The sequence below is a fragment of the Harpegnathos saltator genome, unplaced genomic scaffold, assembly GCF_003227715.2.
Source record: "Harpegnathos saltator strain DR-91 unplaced genomic scaffold, Hsal_v8.6 scaffold13, whole genome shotgun sequence".
NCBI lineage: Eukaryota > Metazoa > Arthropoda > Insecta > Hymenoptera > Formicidae > Harpegnathos > Harpegnathos saltator.
Window position 1 is genome coordinate 234,938 of NW_020229906.1, and position 14,157 is coordinate 249,094.

Genomic DNA, 14,157 nt, shown 5'->3' on the forward strand with positions numbered 1-14,157 from the left:
ACGAACGAACGAACAAACGTACAAACTAGTCCTAACACTAAAAAAGAAAAGGACCAATAGTCCGTCCATCGAAAGATAACTCGCTTTGCCTTCCAATTCGGATTCGGAACCAATCGTTCGTTTGAGCGACGAGGGGAGATCAAACGGTCGCGGATGAAGAGAGCACGACGAATGCCTCGAAAAGTCTGACCGATGACTTATGTCCTGGACGACACATCACCACCACCGCTCTGGCACTTGAACAAGACGCGGAAATAACTTACGAAAAGTCGATGTGCAAATCGACATAAGGCAACAATCGCGCTCCCGACACTTGCTCAGAGATCGGTCACCGGCCCAGATAGATTCACACTGCTGTCGATCGTCGGCGGAGTCGGTTTGGGGTCATTCGCGATCGACGAGTCCTTGCCACTTCGGAATGCGTCCAAATTCTCACCGTCCCCGTCGCCGTCGACGTCATCGTCGTCGTCGTCGTCGTCGTCGTCATCGTCGTCGTCGTCGTCGTCGTCGTCGTCGTCGTCGTCGTCGTCGTCGTCGTCATCGTCGTCGTCTTCCTCCTCCTCCTCCTCTTCTTCCTCTCCTTCCTCCTCCTCAGCATCATCGTTGTCGTTGCCGTTGTCGTCGTCGTCGTCGTCGTTGTCATCTTCATCAACGTCCTTCGCTCGATCCTTCTCGTCCTCCGATGACGATGACGCTGATGACAATGGCATGTGATTCGCCGATTCCTTGAACGGGTCTGCAGGAACGGCACACACACCGGAGGCCGGGACGTTACGAATCTTGTTAACAGCCGTGGCACCGTTCACCTTTTTACGCAGTATCTCCACCAGCTTCTCCAGTCTGACAAATTATGTTTTGCGTCACGTTATATGCGGTCACAGCGGTGCCTCTGGATATGTGTCTCTTTCACCAATTACGCGGCCAAAGAAATAATGTCGTTAGAAGCGGGCAAAGCAAAAATGGCAGCCAAAAGCCAAACCGCCGGCTAAAAAAACATAAGAACGACACATTTCGATGCTTGCCGTTCGTGCAATGAAGCAACACGAATGTACTGTGTGTGAGGTGTCTGTGTCTCGTAGGGTAAGACCGACGTTTCCTCGAGGAGCGGGGAAGGGTTCATGCAAATGGAACGGACGGTGCGCGCTCGCGATGCAATTCGCTCGTGTGTCGAGGAAAGAAATTCGACCCGACGAAGGTCCTCTGAGAATCTGAGTTATCTTCACTGCGCTGTTTACTTTGTAACTTTGTGGATTGTAAGATCGGAAGAAAGAACGGACGATAATTTTTATTCTCGGATTAAACCTTCGTCGATGTGACATTCATTACAAATCGATTTATTTTAGATTAGAAAGAAAAACTATTCTAAGAAAAACGAACGTATATGCACATTGGAAGTTTCAATGTACCAAGTACACTTTACAACATTTCTTAGTCCAATCAAAAGCGACTTTTGGCAGAGACGTTGGAGAAGCAAGACGTATTATAAAGGTCAAGTGGCTCCGAGATACTTCAACAATGATACAAACAACAACAATGATGCAAACGTGTTATCGATGAAATTTTATAATATAAATATCAGACGTTACATAATGCAAGTTTCGCACTCATGCGGAATATGGCAATGACATTGTCACTTACCAAGCAGATACAAATAACATGAATATAAAAAAACGAATGACAAAAAAGATATGTACATACATACATACATACATACACGTAAGCAACCAAGTATGTAATATATGTATACATGTACATATGTGCATGTGTGAGACGTAACAAGAGAACATGCCAAGCGCTGCCAAAGCCATGCTGACATTTTATTACGTAAAGTAAAATTAGAGGAAGTGCTTTTTATATACATGTATGCCTATATCCACGTTTTGTTCATTTAACATTTAATATATAAGATATATATATATTGCATGTTAAATGTAAATTTACTTATTCATTTGTTCATTTCTTTGCCGTCAATGTTCTTTGTACATATGATTAAGAAGCAAGAATACTTGAGAGACAAAAGGTATTGAATTATTTGTACAAATATGTGCGTAGTCGGTAATAACGATGCGTGCAAATGTAGTTGCGCGTTTAGCCAATTGGGACTATCGCTATGTCGACCCATGTCGACGACGACGAAAATCTTTTTTGGGCGTTAAGAATAATCGATTGATTCCTCGTTTTTATTCCTCGATTCCCAGATAGGGCTACAACGTTTACTGCCAGGAAAAAAGAAATATATAGAATTAAAAACTACAAAGCCCGCAACTGCTCATTTTTGTTAAAGATGACACAGTCCCAATCTCCAATAATAATAATTGAGCCCTCCTTCTCTCTCGACAATAACACGAAAATTACGAGATGCAGCACGAATATGAATTCTTCCGATATATTTACATTCACGAGTAACCGTGCCTCATTTTAACTTCGCACATATCCAGAATTACTCATCGCTATCGAGTCGCGGGAAAGCATTACGATAAAAAGTTCCCGTCATTCGATGACAACACGATATGAATCGAGAACAAACAAAGTCTCTCCTCTTTAACAAAATGAACGAGACAATTCACACCGTTTGCCGTATGCATCGTCGTGCGTATGATCTTCGGCAACGACACAACCGGGAGACAACGCGAATTGTCGCGAACGTAAAGCTTAGGCGCAATTCGAAGCATGGAGCGTGGGAGGAGGTACGTCGAGCACGTACGTAAAGAGGACGTTCCTCTACGTCCTCTGCGTAATATCAGTCATAGTTGTAAGAACAGAAACATCGTCATATTTTTGTAAAACTTAATGTATCGTCAAAAGCGCATCGTTAAAAGCGCTTGAATGGCTCCCATCATAGCCAGCAGCATAAACGTCGCAGCAGACTGTTCACTAAGAATTGGACTTGAGTTAATAACTTTTACGATGATTTTATGATTACTTGCAACAAGCGTCGCAATCGTCTATAGCGGATATTACGATATGACGTAAACCAACAACCTTTAAAAAAGCATGCGTCACGAGTGAACAATGAGAGACCTACGTGCTATTCGACATGTATACGGAGTAGTGGTAGCCTCTAGTTAAGCCCTTTGAAGCCCCCTTTTTTTGCGGATATTGCCGACCAGTATATCGTATGTATCGCTCTTTTCTTTTCTTTCGTTTCGCTTTTTTTTTTACTGTGCTTTAGTAGTCTCCGCTTTATTATTATTATTATTATTATTTTATTATCATTACTATTACTATTACTATTACTATTATTATTATTATTGTTGTTGTTGTTGTTGTTATTTATTATTATTGCTCTTTCTTTCTGGCTCAGGACCCCGCGCGTACGTAACCTAAATATAGGCGGTGGTGTAGGTGGCGCGTGAAGGTGCTGTCAGGACTCTGGAGGTCAGGATTCTCGTCGAGCAGAGGTCTTTCGGCACGAACGAGCCGCCGTCGACCACAGCGACGTCCGGCACATCGACGATGGCTCGGCTCGCGCGACTGTCGTCGACGACGAAACGATTCCCGTTCATCCTGTCGCAGCTGTGTTTCGCGTTCGAACACGAGCTCATGATCCTGTCGCCCAACACGGCGTCCCGCTGGCGGATCTTGCCGAGCTTGTCGCTCTCGTTGGACGACCTCTTGGAGTGGCTCTTCTTCCGCCGTTTCTTCAGGCCGAACAGAGTCGCGGAGAAGCTTTCGAGCGAGCTCGGCGAGCCTTCCGTCGAAGATCCTTCCGCCTTGCTCGCTGTGTCGCCCGATGATTTCTTCGACGAACCGTTCTGTTCCTCGAGGCTGTTCAGCGGCGCTATTCCCGCTTCGTGGCCGTTTCTGCTCGCAGCCGGCAGGTCTACCTCCGTGCTTTCCGCGAATATCTCTGTGAACAGATCGTCATCTGCCTGTGCGACGTTGGTCGTCGTTTTCTTCTCCTCGCCGACCAATGGGTTTCTCTCGCAGTACATCTCGTAGATCGCCTTCGTGTCGAGCAAGCCGTAGTAAAGTAAATTCGCCAACCGAGCCGAGTACACTAGATTCGTGACAGGGTCTGCGCGTGTCACTCCAGGATTCTCCGTGTTGCACCGAGCTGCGGTCTCGTCGTTCGCGCTACCCAACACCGGCTGGCAGGACGCCGAAATCGCCTCTGGGGTCTGATCAAGCTTGTCCGTCTTCATTGCCATTGTCTGCGGCTCCGGCGAACTGTCGCTGGACACAACGACTCCGGAGTCGGTTCTGTTTCGAGTCAGCGTTGTCTCAATGACGAGAGGAGACGCCACCTCCGCGGAGCAGGAGGAGCGAAAAACGGAAGTGGCTACGGACGTGGAAATGGGCGTGGAGGTGGTGTCCGCGGTTAAGGTGTCGGGCACGGGGGATAGGCAGCGAGTGTCGGAAAGAGCGGTACGCACGGGGGTGCTGGTTATATCGGACGATTCGTAAGTTACAGGCGTGACAGATCTGGGTACCGCCAAGTTTACGCACTTTGCCGCGTGATTCTCGGCCAGGGTCCTAGACGCGCGCGCCTCCTGGAGCTCCCGTCGCAGCGCCAGAGTCTCCTCCTCGAAGGCTGCGATCTCGCGGCCTCCGTTGCTAGTGCGAATAGAATGGATTTTTATGCGGTGAACGCAGCAAGGCAATACAAGCGTCCGGAAACATACAAGGAACCTCCCTCGAAGGTCGCAACCCCCTCGAAGGTCGCGTCGATTGAGGAAGGAACGAGAGACGATGGACGGATGGACGAATGGACAAATGGCAGATAAACGATAAGGACCAGTCCTCGTGGGTGGGTGGCGAGGCGAGGTGGAAGGTTCGCATGCGAAAGTGCAGATATTGGATGGAGTGGGACAGTCTCGACGCCTTTCGCCCTAATTTTGGCGATAAATGGAGATTGTTCGATCAATTAAATTATTCGTTGAATTAAACTGACTCAATCAATGATTCCGCCGACGTAGATCGGATCGTTCGACAAGCTTCAAAGCGCGTTTAGTGACACGGCAGGGATGAAATAACGAACCGAATACCTCTCCGAATACCGCTCCGAATACCCAAAACATACCCGGCGGTTTCGTCACGTGAGCACAACTGTTCGCAAAATTCGACGTGTGAGAAACGTCATGCTGCGTTTACGCGCGGAAATCATGATCAAGGAGTAGAGTGGATATGACGAATATAGCTGTGTGATAAATTGTAAGCGATTACAGAACTGACATATAATCAAAGCGAAGTTGCGATTATGAGTAGCGATGATTAATTATAGGCTATTACTTGTGATCGATGTGTGATGGACTTAAAATTGCAATTAAAGCCGAGTTCTTTCGAAGCGATCTTTCTCAGATTCCCTTTCTAAGAGACCTTCCTTGAGACTTAGGCAGGTTCATTCGATATACACATCGTCGAAACACTCGTCGGAAGTAGAATAGAGTGGAGCGGAACAGAATGGATGCAAATCAGGTTTGAAGTGAAATCTTCTAGGCTATATGCAAGTGAGTTACTTACGTTGCGCTCAACTTCAACGCCGTCAACTCCTCCTCCAATGTGGCGATGCGTTTTTTACTTTCCTCGTACTCGTCGGTTACTTTCGACAATTGGTTCTACGATTAAAAAAAATAGAACGCAACTTGATATCACCTAGACAACACCTAGACCAACCTCTTGATATCAACTAGACTAGAAAATCTAACGCGCGATTGAAAGACACCAGACCACCAGACAAAAATAACCAACGAAACAGTGGATATCACGCGTAAACTTACGGATGGCGGACTCAACGCTGACCTCGCTATCCTCGGTCAAGGAAAGAAAGAAAAACAGGAAAAAAAAAAAAAGAAAAAGTAAAACTAACCCACAACATGTTTACAACTGCCTGACCGTTACAATCGAATCATCTCGAGACCACTTTTCAATCACCACCTTATACATCTCCCCCGACTCCCGACTTATTTAAAAGACAAACCCGGCGCGATCACGGCAACATGCATTAAGAAAAAGAAGAAAAAAACGAATGGAGAAGAAGAAAAAAGCGAGGAATCCGGCAACCTTGATCGGCTCTCACGTGCAACAGAATTTACATGGACGGGGGGGAGAGAGGGATGGACGGGTCCCCGAGGTTCAATTACGAGATTGCCAATATGCAGGCGACATGGCGGTGGCGGCAGCGGCCATCGCTTCGGCTGATGAGGCTAATGGATGGTTGAAACCCGAGAAGACACGGCAAAGAGGAAAAAGAGGCCAAGGGAGAGGCCCCTGACAGCCGCTAAGTGCGCCGTCCTCCACCCTTGCGATCGTCTAGCCCCTCTGTCTCATTTTCTCCCTCTCCCCTTCTCTTCTTCTCACTCCCACTCTTCCCGATCCCACTTTCCCTGTCCCTTCGGTCCCCGCCCCGTTCAGCCTCTGTAACACTCTGCCCAACGGATGCCCCCATGTGAAACCTAATCACTTTTAGCGCGTCACAGATATTTCGTATTATGTCTACATTGTGCGTTCTCCGGCATATCGGCCGACGGTTTATCAGTCGGGACGGTAGCAGCGTTTCCTCCCGATTCGACCCTACTACTCTGCTTCTTCACCTCGCAAATGTGGAGGATCTCAACGTTCGAATGATATATTTTCCTGCGATAAAACTAGGGCCCGATATTCCCGGAAAGAGAAAAAAAGAGAGAAAAATATCGGGAAACGTTGTCCCTTCTCTAGTCAATTCGACCTTTTTTCTCCGCCTTTTCCTTCTCTCGCCCCTCCCCCCCCCCTCTCTCTCTCTCTCTCTCTCTCTCTCTCTCTCTCTCTCTCTCTCTCTCCAGCAAGAATCGCACGCGTCGGATCGTAATCAGTCAGTGTGTTTTTCGAGAGACAATAGTCAAAAACCTGCCTAAACCGGATCTAAACTTCCGAAAACTATTTCCAGGACCTTTCGTCATGTCGTTTTGTGGACCTCCATTCTTCATCAGTCACACTTTTTCACCGTTTTTGTACACCTCGAGCGAGTTCAAAGCGAAACAAATGGCACACACGTGTGTGCTGTATGTTCCGCGTTGGATTTTATCTTTATCTTTATCTATATGCTTATCGGGGTAGCTTGAAACTAGAGGGTGATTACGGACTTGCATGATACAGTTACGGAGAGACGGAGAGAAGCGTAATTTTGTATCGGATAAAACGCGACACAGTTCTTCCTCTCTACTGCGTTATTATTGCTGCGTCAATACGCACATGCGGTTTTACGTAATATAACGACACACTCGCGTGCCCGTACTGGTAATGTAAACTCTGCTCTAGCGCGTATCACGATTACCGATAAGTGCACAAAAATAGTAAATGCACGGGAGATTGATTTTTCCTCTTTTTTCTTTTTTGCAAACTAGTCGATAACGATACGCGATCATAGTGATTGGCGATCCTAGTGCCAACCTCTAACTCTGTGCAACTGTGTGCGACTCGAATGGCTGATTTGAAGATCAATATCGCGATGAGAAGGTGCGTTGGTAAAAACAGAAACAATAAGAAACATCCTTGTCATTCATAAAGAACAACCCAAAGATTAATCTAGCGGTAATGGTAATAATTGCGAGTGCACGTGAATCTTCATAATAAATCCTAAAATTATACAGATCAATTTGGTTTATTGTAATATCCCGCAATTTTATTTATACTCATAACCTCCCCGCCCCCCTCCCTCCTCCCCCCGTAGCTCTAGTCTTTCATCTGAGACCAAATATAATAGAATGTTAGCCTAAGTGAGGACCATTAACAGGATGAACAAGATGAGTGGAAGTACGCGAACGGACAGAAACGAAATTGATTGTACAGGTTTCCGCGTACGTATGATAAACGGGAGAGAGAGGAAGTAAGTAAGAACCGATGGTTGCCAGGATCACCTGGCTGTCCTAATCAAACAGAATGTAGGAACGTCTGCGCAAACCACTTACGACCATGATCGTGACCCGGAAGAGCGAGTGCCGAAAATATTGAGCCGAATGTTCATATTACCGCCGCGGCTCAGTCGCAGAATGACGACGGAGCGCGAGAAAGCAGGAGAGAAAAACGGGATTAATCGTTGCGTTTGTTTCCGGTTCCCACAAGTTGCCGAATTACACGACAAATTAAACTCCCGTTTAACCGTTTAACCTCAATTATCTTTTCGTACATCTGATTTTCCAATAACTCTATTATCGGACAAAGAGAACGATAATGCGCAAACCGTGATATAATTTTGCATAATAATAATAATAATAATAATCATTTTGTGGTCACATCATGTTTACCGACTATTCGGCTAAGTTTCGTTAACATAAATATAACGTAAAACAAATATATGGTTCCTTGATATAATTACTTAATAAACAATCTGATGTATAAAAACTAAATATATAGTTGGAGCAGTATTCAAGACGGGATATTGCCCGCAAGATGGGATAATAAACTATTTTCAACGATGTCAATTTCACTGACAATTCTATCTTCACCAAATTATATATAAACACAGCGTGCGAAGGTGCGACGTTGCAAAAATTTCACGAGTATGAAAAACCACATAAAACTACACGAAAAAATGACTACCCTATGCACATACCTTCAATGCTTCTATTTCTTTAGCTTGTTGACTATACCTCTCCTCCAACAGAGATGTCACCTTAGCGATTAATCCTTCTTCATATTTTTTGTTGGCTTCTCTGATTTCACGTATGAATTCTAGAGCAAATATTTCGCGCATATATAATGTAATATTTGTCCTATGTAAGAATACTTTTTCAATATATCAGTCTATCGATAGAGAGTGCTATATTTATGTTTATCTACCTGATAACATTCCAGGTTGATAGTCTGAAGAAGCACAATGTTTATATTGTACCAATTCTGCTTTCATACTCTCAAAATATGATTTGGTTACACTGAGTTCTTTGAACAATTGGCTATTATACTTCTTTAAGTCTGTTATCTGTAACATAATACATGCAATAGACGTGTCAACGATTGTCAACAACAAAGCAGGCGTTTATAAATAATTGGCAGATAAAGTATTATAAGGAATTATTTATGTACACACAAACACTGTATGTGTATATGTATATGTTGTACATACATTTATATTATTATTGTTATTGAATATAAAACATATGTATACACCAACCTGTTCCATGAGCGACAACGCAAGTTTATTGGTGTGTCCAATTGTTATTACTGAACTTTCACTCTCGCCAGAGTCGTCACTGTCTGGATGAGAGGATACTTTAGCAGGTCCGAGTCCAGGATCAGAATATCTTCTATGCTCTGAATTAAGTTCATCACCATTGACACCACTGTCGGCAGTGGGTGGTAGACTAGCATAATCTCCGTTCTGATGAGCAATATGTACAGTGGACTCTAAACCATTCTCCTGTGCATTCCCACAGCCATTGGCGGAGCTATTGCTGACCTTGTGACAAATTTTTGCCGAACGTTCACTACGGACGGGTCTAGATGTACCATGATGGACGGTTCTAACGTTCGGCAATGGTACAGGCTGATACAGACTGTACATGGGTGGCAGTGAAACCGGCTGCATGGTATATGTCACCGGCATTGCCGAATAGCCACACACGCTCGGATCAGACATTGCGGTGAACAAGCGTTGGCCACTGCCCTGCACGTTCTGCGGCATGTTCGACGACCACAGCATCCGCGGGTGATGATACTCCACACCCGACATTAGACCGCCATCCTGGTTATTCTGTTGGCCGCAGTTCCACGCGTCTGTCGCATTGCTTCGACGACTGGATCGCCTCTTAGACTTCCTTGGTAAATTATGACACGGTGCCGAGGTGTCCGACAACCTGTACGTACGAATCGCGTTGTTTATACAAAACATAACCCCCGAGACGCAAATCTGGCGAGACTTGTACAAACCTGTTCTCCATTACGGCCAGCGACTCGGTGCGCATCAAGACTTGATTCCGTGCGACAATGAGAACAGCATCCACAGCACAGCACGGAGTCGATTAGCTTCGGACAATCCGACGTACAAACCACGATCGCAGGATGCTCCAAGATATCCCTGAGCTTTTTCAGCGCCGATGACGCAGACCACAACCTTCGCGTTGCGTGCGTCGATAGGTATTGGCGCGCTCGCAGGTTTCTTCTCGTTCGTGTACTACGATTACCAACGCCCGTCATCGATGAAAATGAAGGGACTGATCGACCGACGCAGCCGGGACGGATATTAAAATCGTTTCGTACACAATCATATCTCATGATGTAATCCACGAGGCCGTCCGCGAGAATGAGAAGAACACAATCGTTACTATTTCGAATCGCCAACGGGGTCGATTGTTCTTGATTTTTTCAAAATGAAGGCTCCGACACTAATCAAAATAACGGTCACTTAGTTAAGATTCAAACCTCTTTTAGCCGAGATAGGGCCTATCGATAACATATTGAGAATTCGTAGTTGATGTGCTCTTTTCGTCCGCAATTTGGAACTGTCGCCCTTGCCGCAGTCAGACGGTCAGACTGTCAGACAACAGAACCTCATATTGAGAAATGGCAGATGAAGGAAAGCAAGCGGAAAATAATATTATTAAACCGATCTTTTGCGAATTATCCGCCAACGAGCTAGAGCCGGAAATTACGGAGATCGAGAGTTTATGCACGGATTGCGGCAGAAATGTAAGCTGACAAAAAATATGTAATGAATAAATATTTTTCGGTTATGCCTTCCTAACCATATTTAACTACTTGCAGGGGCTCACCAGGCTGTTGCTCACAAAAATTCCACATTACAAGGATATAGTGCTCATGTCCTTCGATTGCAATCACTGTGGCTATCAGAATAACGAGATACAAAATGCTGGCAAAATCGGGAAGAAGGGAATCAAAATAACGTTGCAGGTCTCATCGCCGCAAGATCTAAATCGTCAAGTGGTTAAGTCTGACTACACCAGCATTTCCATTCCCCACATAGATTTCGAAATTCCTGCGCGTTCCCAAAAAGGGAAAATTACCACGGTGGAAGGTATAATAGACAGAAGTATCACTGCATTGGAGCAAGATCAACCAAAGCGCCGAGAAGAATTTCCAGATATTGCGGTTGCGATAGATTTATTTATTTGTAAATTACGCACATTAAAGATATTAGACGAGCCATTCGCCATCATTTTTCAAGATATATCAGGAAATAGCCATGTGGAGAATCCAAAAGCACCGCTCAAGGACAATGAATGCACTGTAATATATTTTAAGAGAACGGAAGAACAAAATCACATGTTAGGAATTTATTCTGACAATGAAGATGCTTTGCTCAAGCCAATACAAGAAGGTGAATACTCCCTGGAACAATTTGAAGGCGAAGTGATGACTTTTCCTACCAATTGCCCAGACTGCAACAGTCCTTGCGAAACAAATATGAAACTGACGAGTATCCTTTAGTCAGAAAATTAAATTAAATTATTACTTTATTATTTACAATATGTTTAGAATTTTTTTTAAATAACAATGAATATTTTATTTCTGATCTGTTATAAGTTGTGCAAAAGTATTAATGGAAATTTTACACGGACCTGTTCTTATTGAGATTTTCTCCTTAATATATAATGTTTAGACATACCACATTTCAAGGAAGTTGTTATAATGGCCACACTTTGTGAATATTGCGGTCACAGAACTAATGAAGTGAAAAGCGGCAGTGGGATTGAGGATCAAGGAGTCAGAATCGAAGTAACGGTCACGGGTAAAGAAGACTTTGGTCGCGATTTGCTAAAGTCCGAGACTTGTGACATGGAAATACCTGAACTCGAACTGGAGGTTGGCCCGGCGACTTTGGGCGGTCGTTTCACGACTGTCGAAGGTATCATAGCAGCAATGAAAGAACAGCTGTCTACGTCCACGGCTTTCACCGGAGACACCAGCGATCCAGAGACCGTGAAAAGGATGGACATTTTTATCGTACAGCTGGAACAAGTTCTCAATGGTCAAAAAAAGATCACTCTAATTTTGAACGACCCAGCTGGCAACAGCTACGTGCAAAGCCTCTCTGATGACGGACCTGACGATAGACTAAAGATCACCAAGTATGACAGAAGCTTCGAGCAAAATGAAGAACTTGGGCTCAACGACATGAAAGTCGACGATTATTAAGTTTTTATTGAAAAAGATGAACAAATATCGGAAGTACTACTCAGTCAAAGTACAAAAGAGACAATGATGGGTAGATGTTGAAACGAATGATTTCATTGTATGAAATTTCTATCATTGCTGATATGGCGGGTTTTATTGTTGCACTTTCTCATGTAAAAATATAAATTTTTAATATTTTCAAAAATCGAATATGTGCCAAATGTTCTGCCTTTCATTCGCCTGTATCTCTAAAATAGATGGAAAAGTTTTATGCTTTCTCGTACGCGATAACTTTTCATGGTAGAATTATATTTATGAATGATGTAACGTACATTGTGTGCACGATCGGTATCGCGTCGAGTTTCTTCAAGTCAGGTAATCGTCTTATAACTTGCATACGCCATGATTCCGTCTCCATATTCTCGCATATAGGATTGTTGATGAACAACAGCTCTTGGAGATTGGGTATCTCCTGCAAACGATTAAATTCCGCCCAATCTTTCACTAAATTGTTACCCATGTACAGAACCTTGAGCGCTTTGAGTGCACTAACGCCCTTTATCTTCTCGATTAAGTTGTAAGATATCCATAATTCTTCCAAGTGATCTCCAATTGCTTCTAGTCCCGAGAACGTTTTAATGTTATTTCTGCTTAGCGACAAGATCTTCAAATACTTCAATGTACTAATACCGCTTATTTTCTCAATCATATTCGTCGATAAGGACAATTTTCTAAAAATATTTTCAGAAAATTAATTCATTAATTTTCAAAAAAAAGATCCATATAAAGATCCTTTGTAATTTCAGGAAAGGATAACAAACTCGACATTGGTCAATGCCGCTAGACTGTTGTCCAACTTTTCGATTGGAGGCCATTGAAAAGATAAAATTATCTCTTTTTGTTCGCTCGCCACGAGTCCTGTTCTTTCCTCCCACCTTTGAATAGCTTCTTTACATGTTGTCGCTTTAGCCTAAATGTTTCTTTAATTATATTTAAATTATAGCAAAAATTATGAATATATCCAAGATTTACAAGAGTTACCATAACTAATGAATAATTCTAAGTTTTACTAGACGATTACATAAGTTATTTCTTTAAATTAATGTTGCATTAACAAGTTGTTGTAGATAATATCTCGATAAATATAATATTTGAAGATTAATCAACTAAACGACAAGATGTAAGACTTAATATTCAATACAATCACGTATGAAGTTTGATGTTTTTGAAATTGGCTGCGCATGCGAATAAAAGCTCAATTAGATCGATTCTGCTATAGGCCGGAATCACCGACGAGATACTATATACCTCCGGGCCCCTTCAGTTGATATGAAAATTTATCTAGGGCTGTCAGTCTTTGGCCGTGTTCTGTTTCACGCATATGCGCGCATTTATATATAGTTCATGTCACGTATATTGTAGAAAATGCGCGCATATTGCGTGAAACGGAACGCAGTCTTGATATTACCTCGTCTGTGCCGGAATTGATAGTCGAATCTTATGTTTATCTTCAGATACTGTACAAATCGTTTCATTGGCTACAAAGTATCGAAAGATAAACTTAAGACAGACTTAATTCCGGCCGTAGACCCTAAAGGCCCATCTCCAATGACTGCAAGAATAAGGTTGTAAGCGTAACTATTACAAGAATAATCTATTGTGATTGGTCTATTTTTATTCTTATTGCCTGTTGCCTGGCATTGTGTAAGGGGCTTTAGAGCCAGAGCACAGACTTCTGCATAACGCATAATACATAACACATAAGAAAATAAACCAATTAGTTTTCTTCATTTCCCTCCTCAGGATAGAAATGAAGAACTCTGATTGGTTGATTCTCTTATGCGTTGTGTATTATGCGTTATGCAGAAACCTGTGCTCTTGCTCTAAGCAGTAAGAAATGGACCAACCATAATCGATTACTTTTATAATAATCGATTGTAGTTGGTCTGTTTCTTACTGCTTACGCTTAGAACCTTAATTCTTGCAGCCATTGTAGATGGACCTTTAAACGCACATTCACCCTTCCTTCCTTCCTTCCTTCCTTCTATGGCTGCGTTCAGTAGAACAAAATGATCAGTGAGCGCTTAGTGATTATTGTCTGTGATTGGA

At 43.4% G+C, this 14,157-nt stretch overlaps 4 protein-coding genes across 4 annotated transcripts; 1 reads left to right on the top strand and 3 right to left on the bottom strand.

The window, feature by feature from the left end:
* Positions 1-203: 203 nt before the first annotated feature.
* On the bottom strand, positions 204-3,166 carry LOC105183792 (prostatic spermine-binding protein-like). Its single transcript, XM_025307854.1, has 2 exons — positions 3,026-3,166; positions 204-840 (listed from the first exon to the last, which is right to left on the bottom strand). The coding sequence occupies exons 1-2, from the start codon at positions 3,037-3,039 to the stop codon at positions 318-320; spliced, it is 537 nt and encodes a 178-aa protein (XP_025163639.1). The 5' UTR covers positions 3,040-3,166; the 3' UTR covers positions 204-317.
* A 111-nt stretch (positions 3,167-3,277) lies between these two features.
* Positions 3,278-10,068, bottom strand: LOC105183769 (uncharacterized). The gene is made up of 6 exons (XM_011142114.3): positions 9,844-10,068; positions 9,089-9,770; positions 8,758-8,896; positions 8,531-8,649; positions 5,464-5,558; positions 3,278-4,557 (listed from the first exon to the last, which is right to left on the bottom strand). Exons 1-6 carry the CDS (start codon positions 9,876-9,878, stop codon positions 3,324-3,326), a joined length of 2,304 nt encoding a protein of 767 aa, XP_011140416.1. The 5' UTR covers positions 9,879-10,068; the 3' UTR covers positions 3,278-3,323.
* A 368-nt stretch (positions 10,069-10,436) lies between these two features.
* Zpr1 (zinc finger protein Zpr1) lies at positions 10,437-12,258 on the top strand. The gene is made up of 3 exons (XM_011142113.2): positions 10,437-10,602; positions 10,678-11,350; positions 11,534-12,258. The coding sequence occupies exons 1-3, from the start codon at positions 10,477-10,479 to the stop codon at positions 12,067-12,069; spliced, it is 1,335 nt and encodes a 444-aa protein (XP_011140415.1). The 5' UTR covers positions 10,437-10,476; the 3' UTR covers positions 12,070-12,258.
* Positions 12,259-12,263: 5 nt separating this feature from the next.
* On the bottom strand, positions 12,264-13,081 carry LOC109503924 (dynein light chain 1, axonemal). The gene is made up of 2 exons (XM_019841728.2): positions 12,381-13,081; positions 12,264-12,296 (listed from the first exon to the last, which is right to left on the bottom strand). The coding sequence occupies exons 1-2, from the start codon at positions 12,755-12,757 to the stop codon at positions 12,281-12,283; spliced, it is 393 nt and encodes a 130-aa protein (XP_019697287.1). The 5' UTR covers positions 12,758-13,081; the 3' UTR covers positions 12,264-12,280.
* Positions 13,082-14,157: the final 1,076 nt, after the last annotated feature.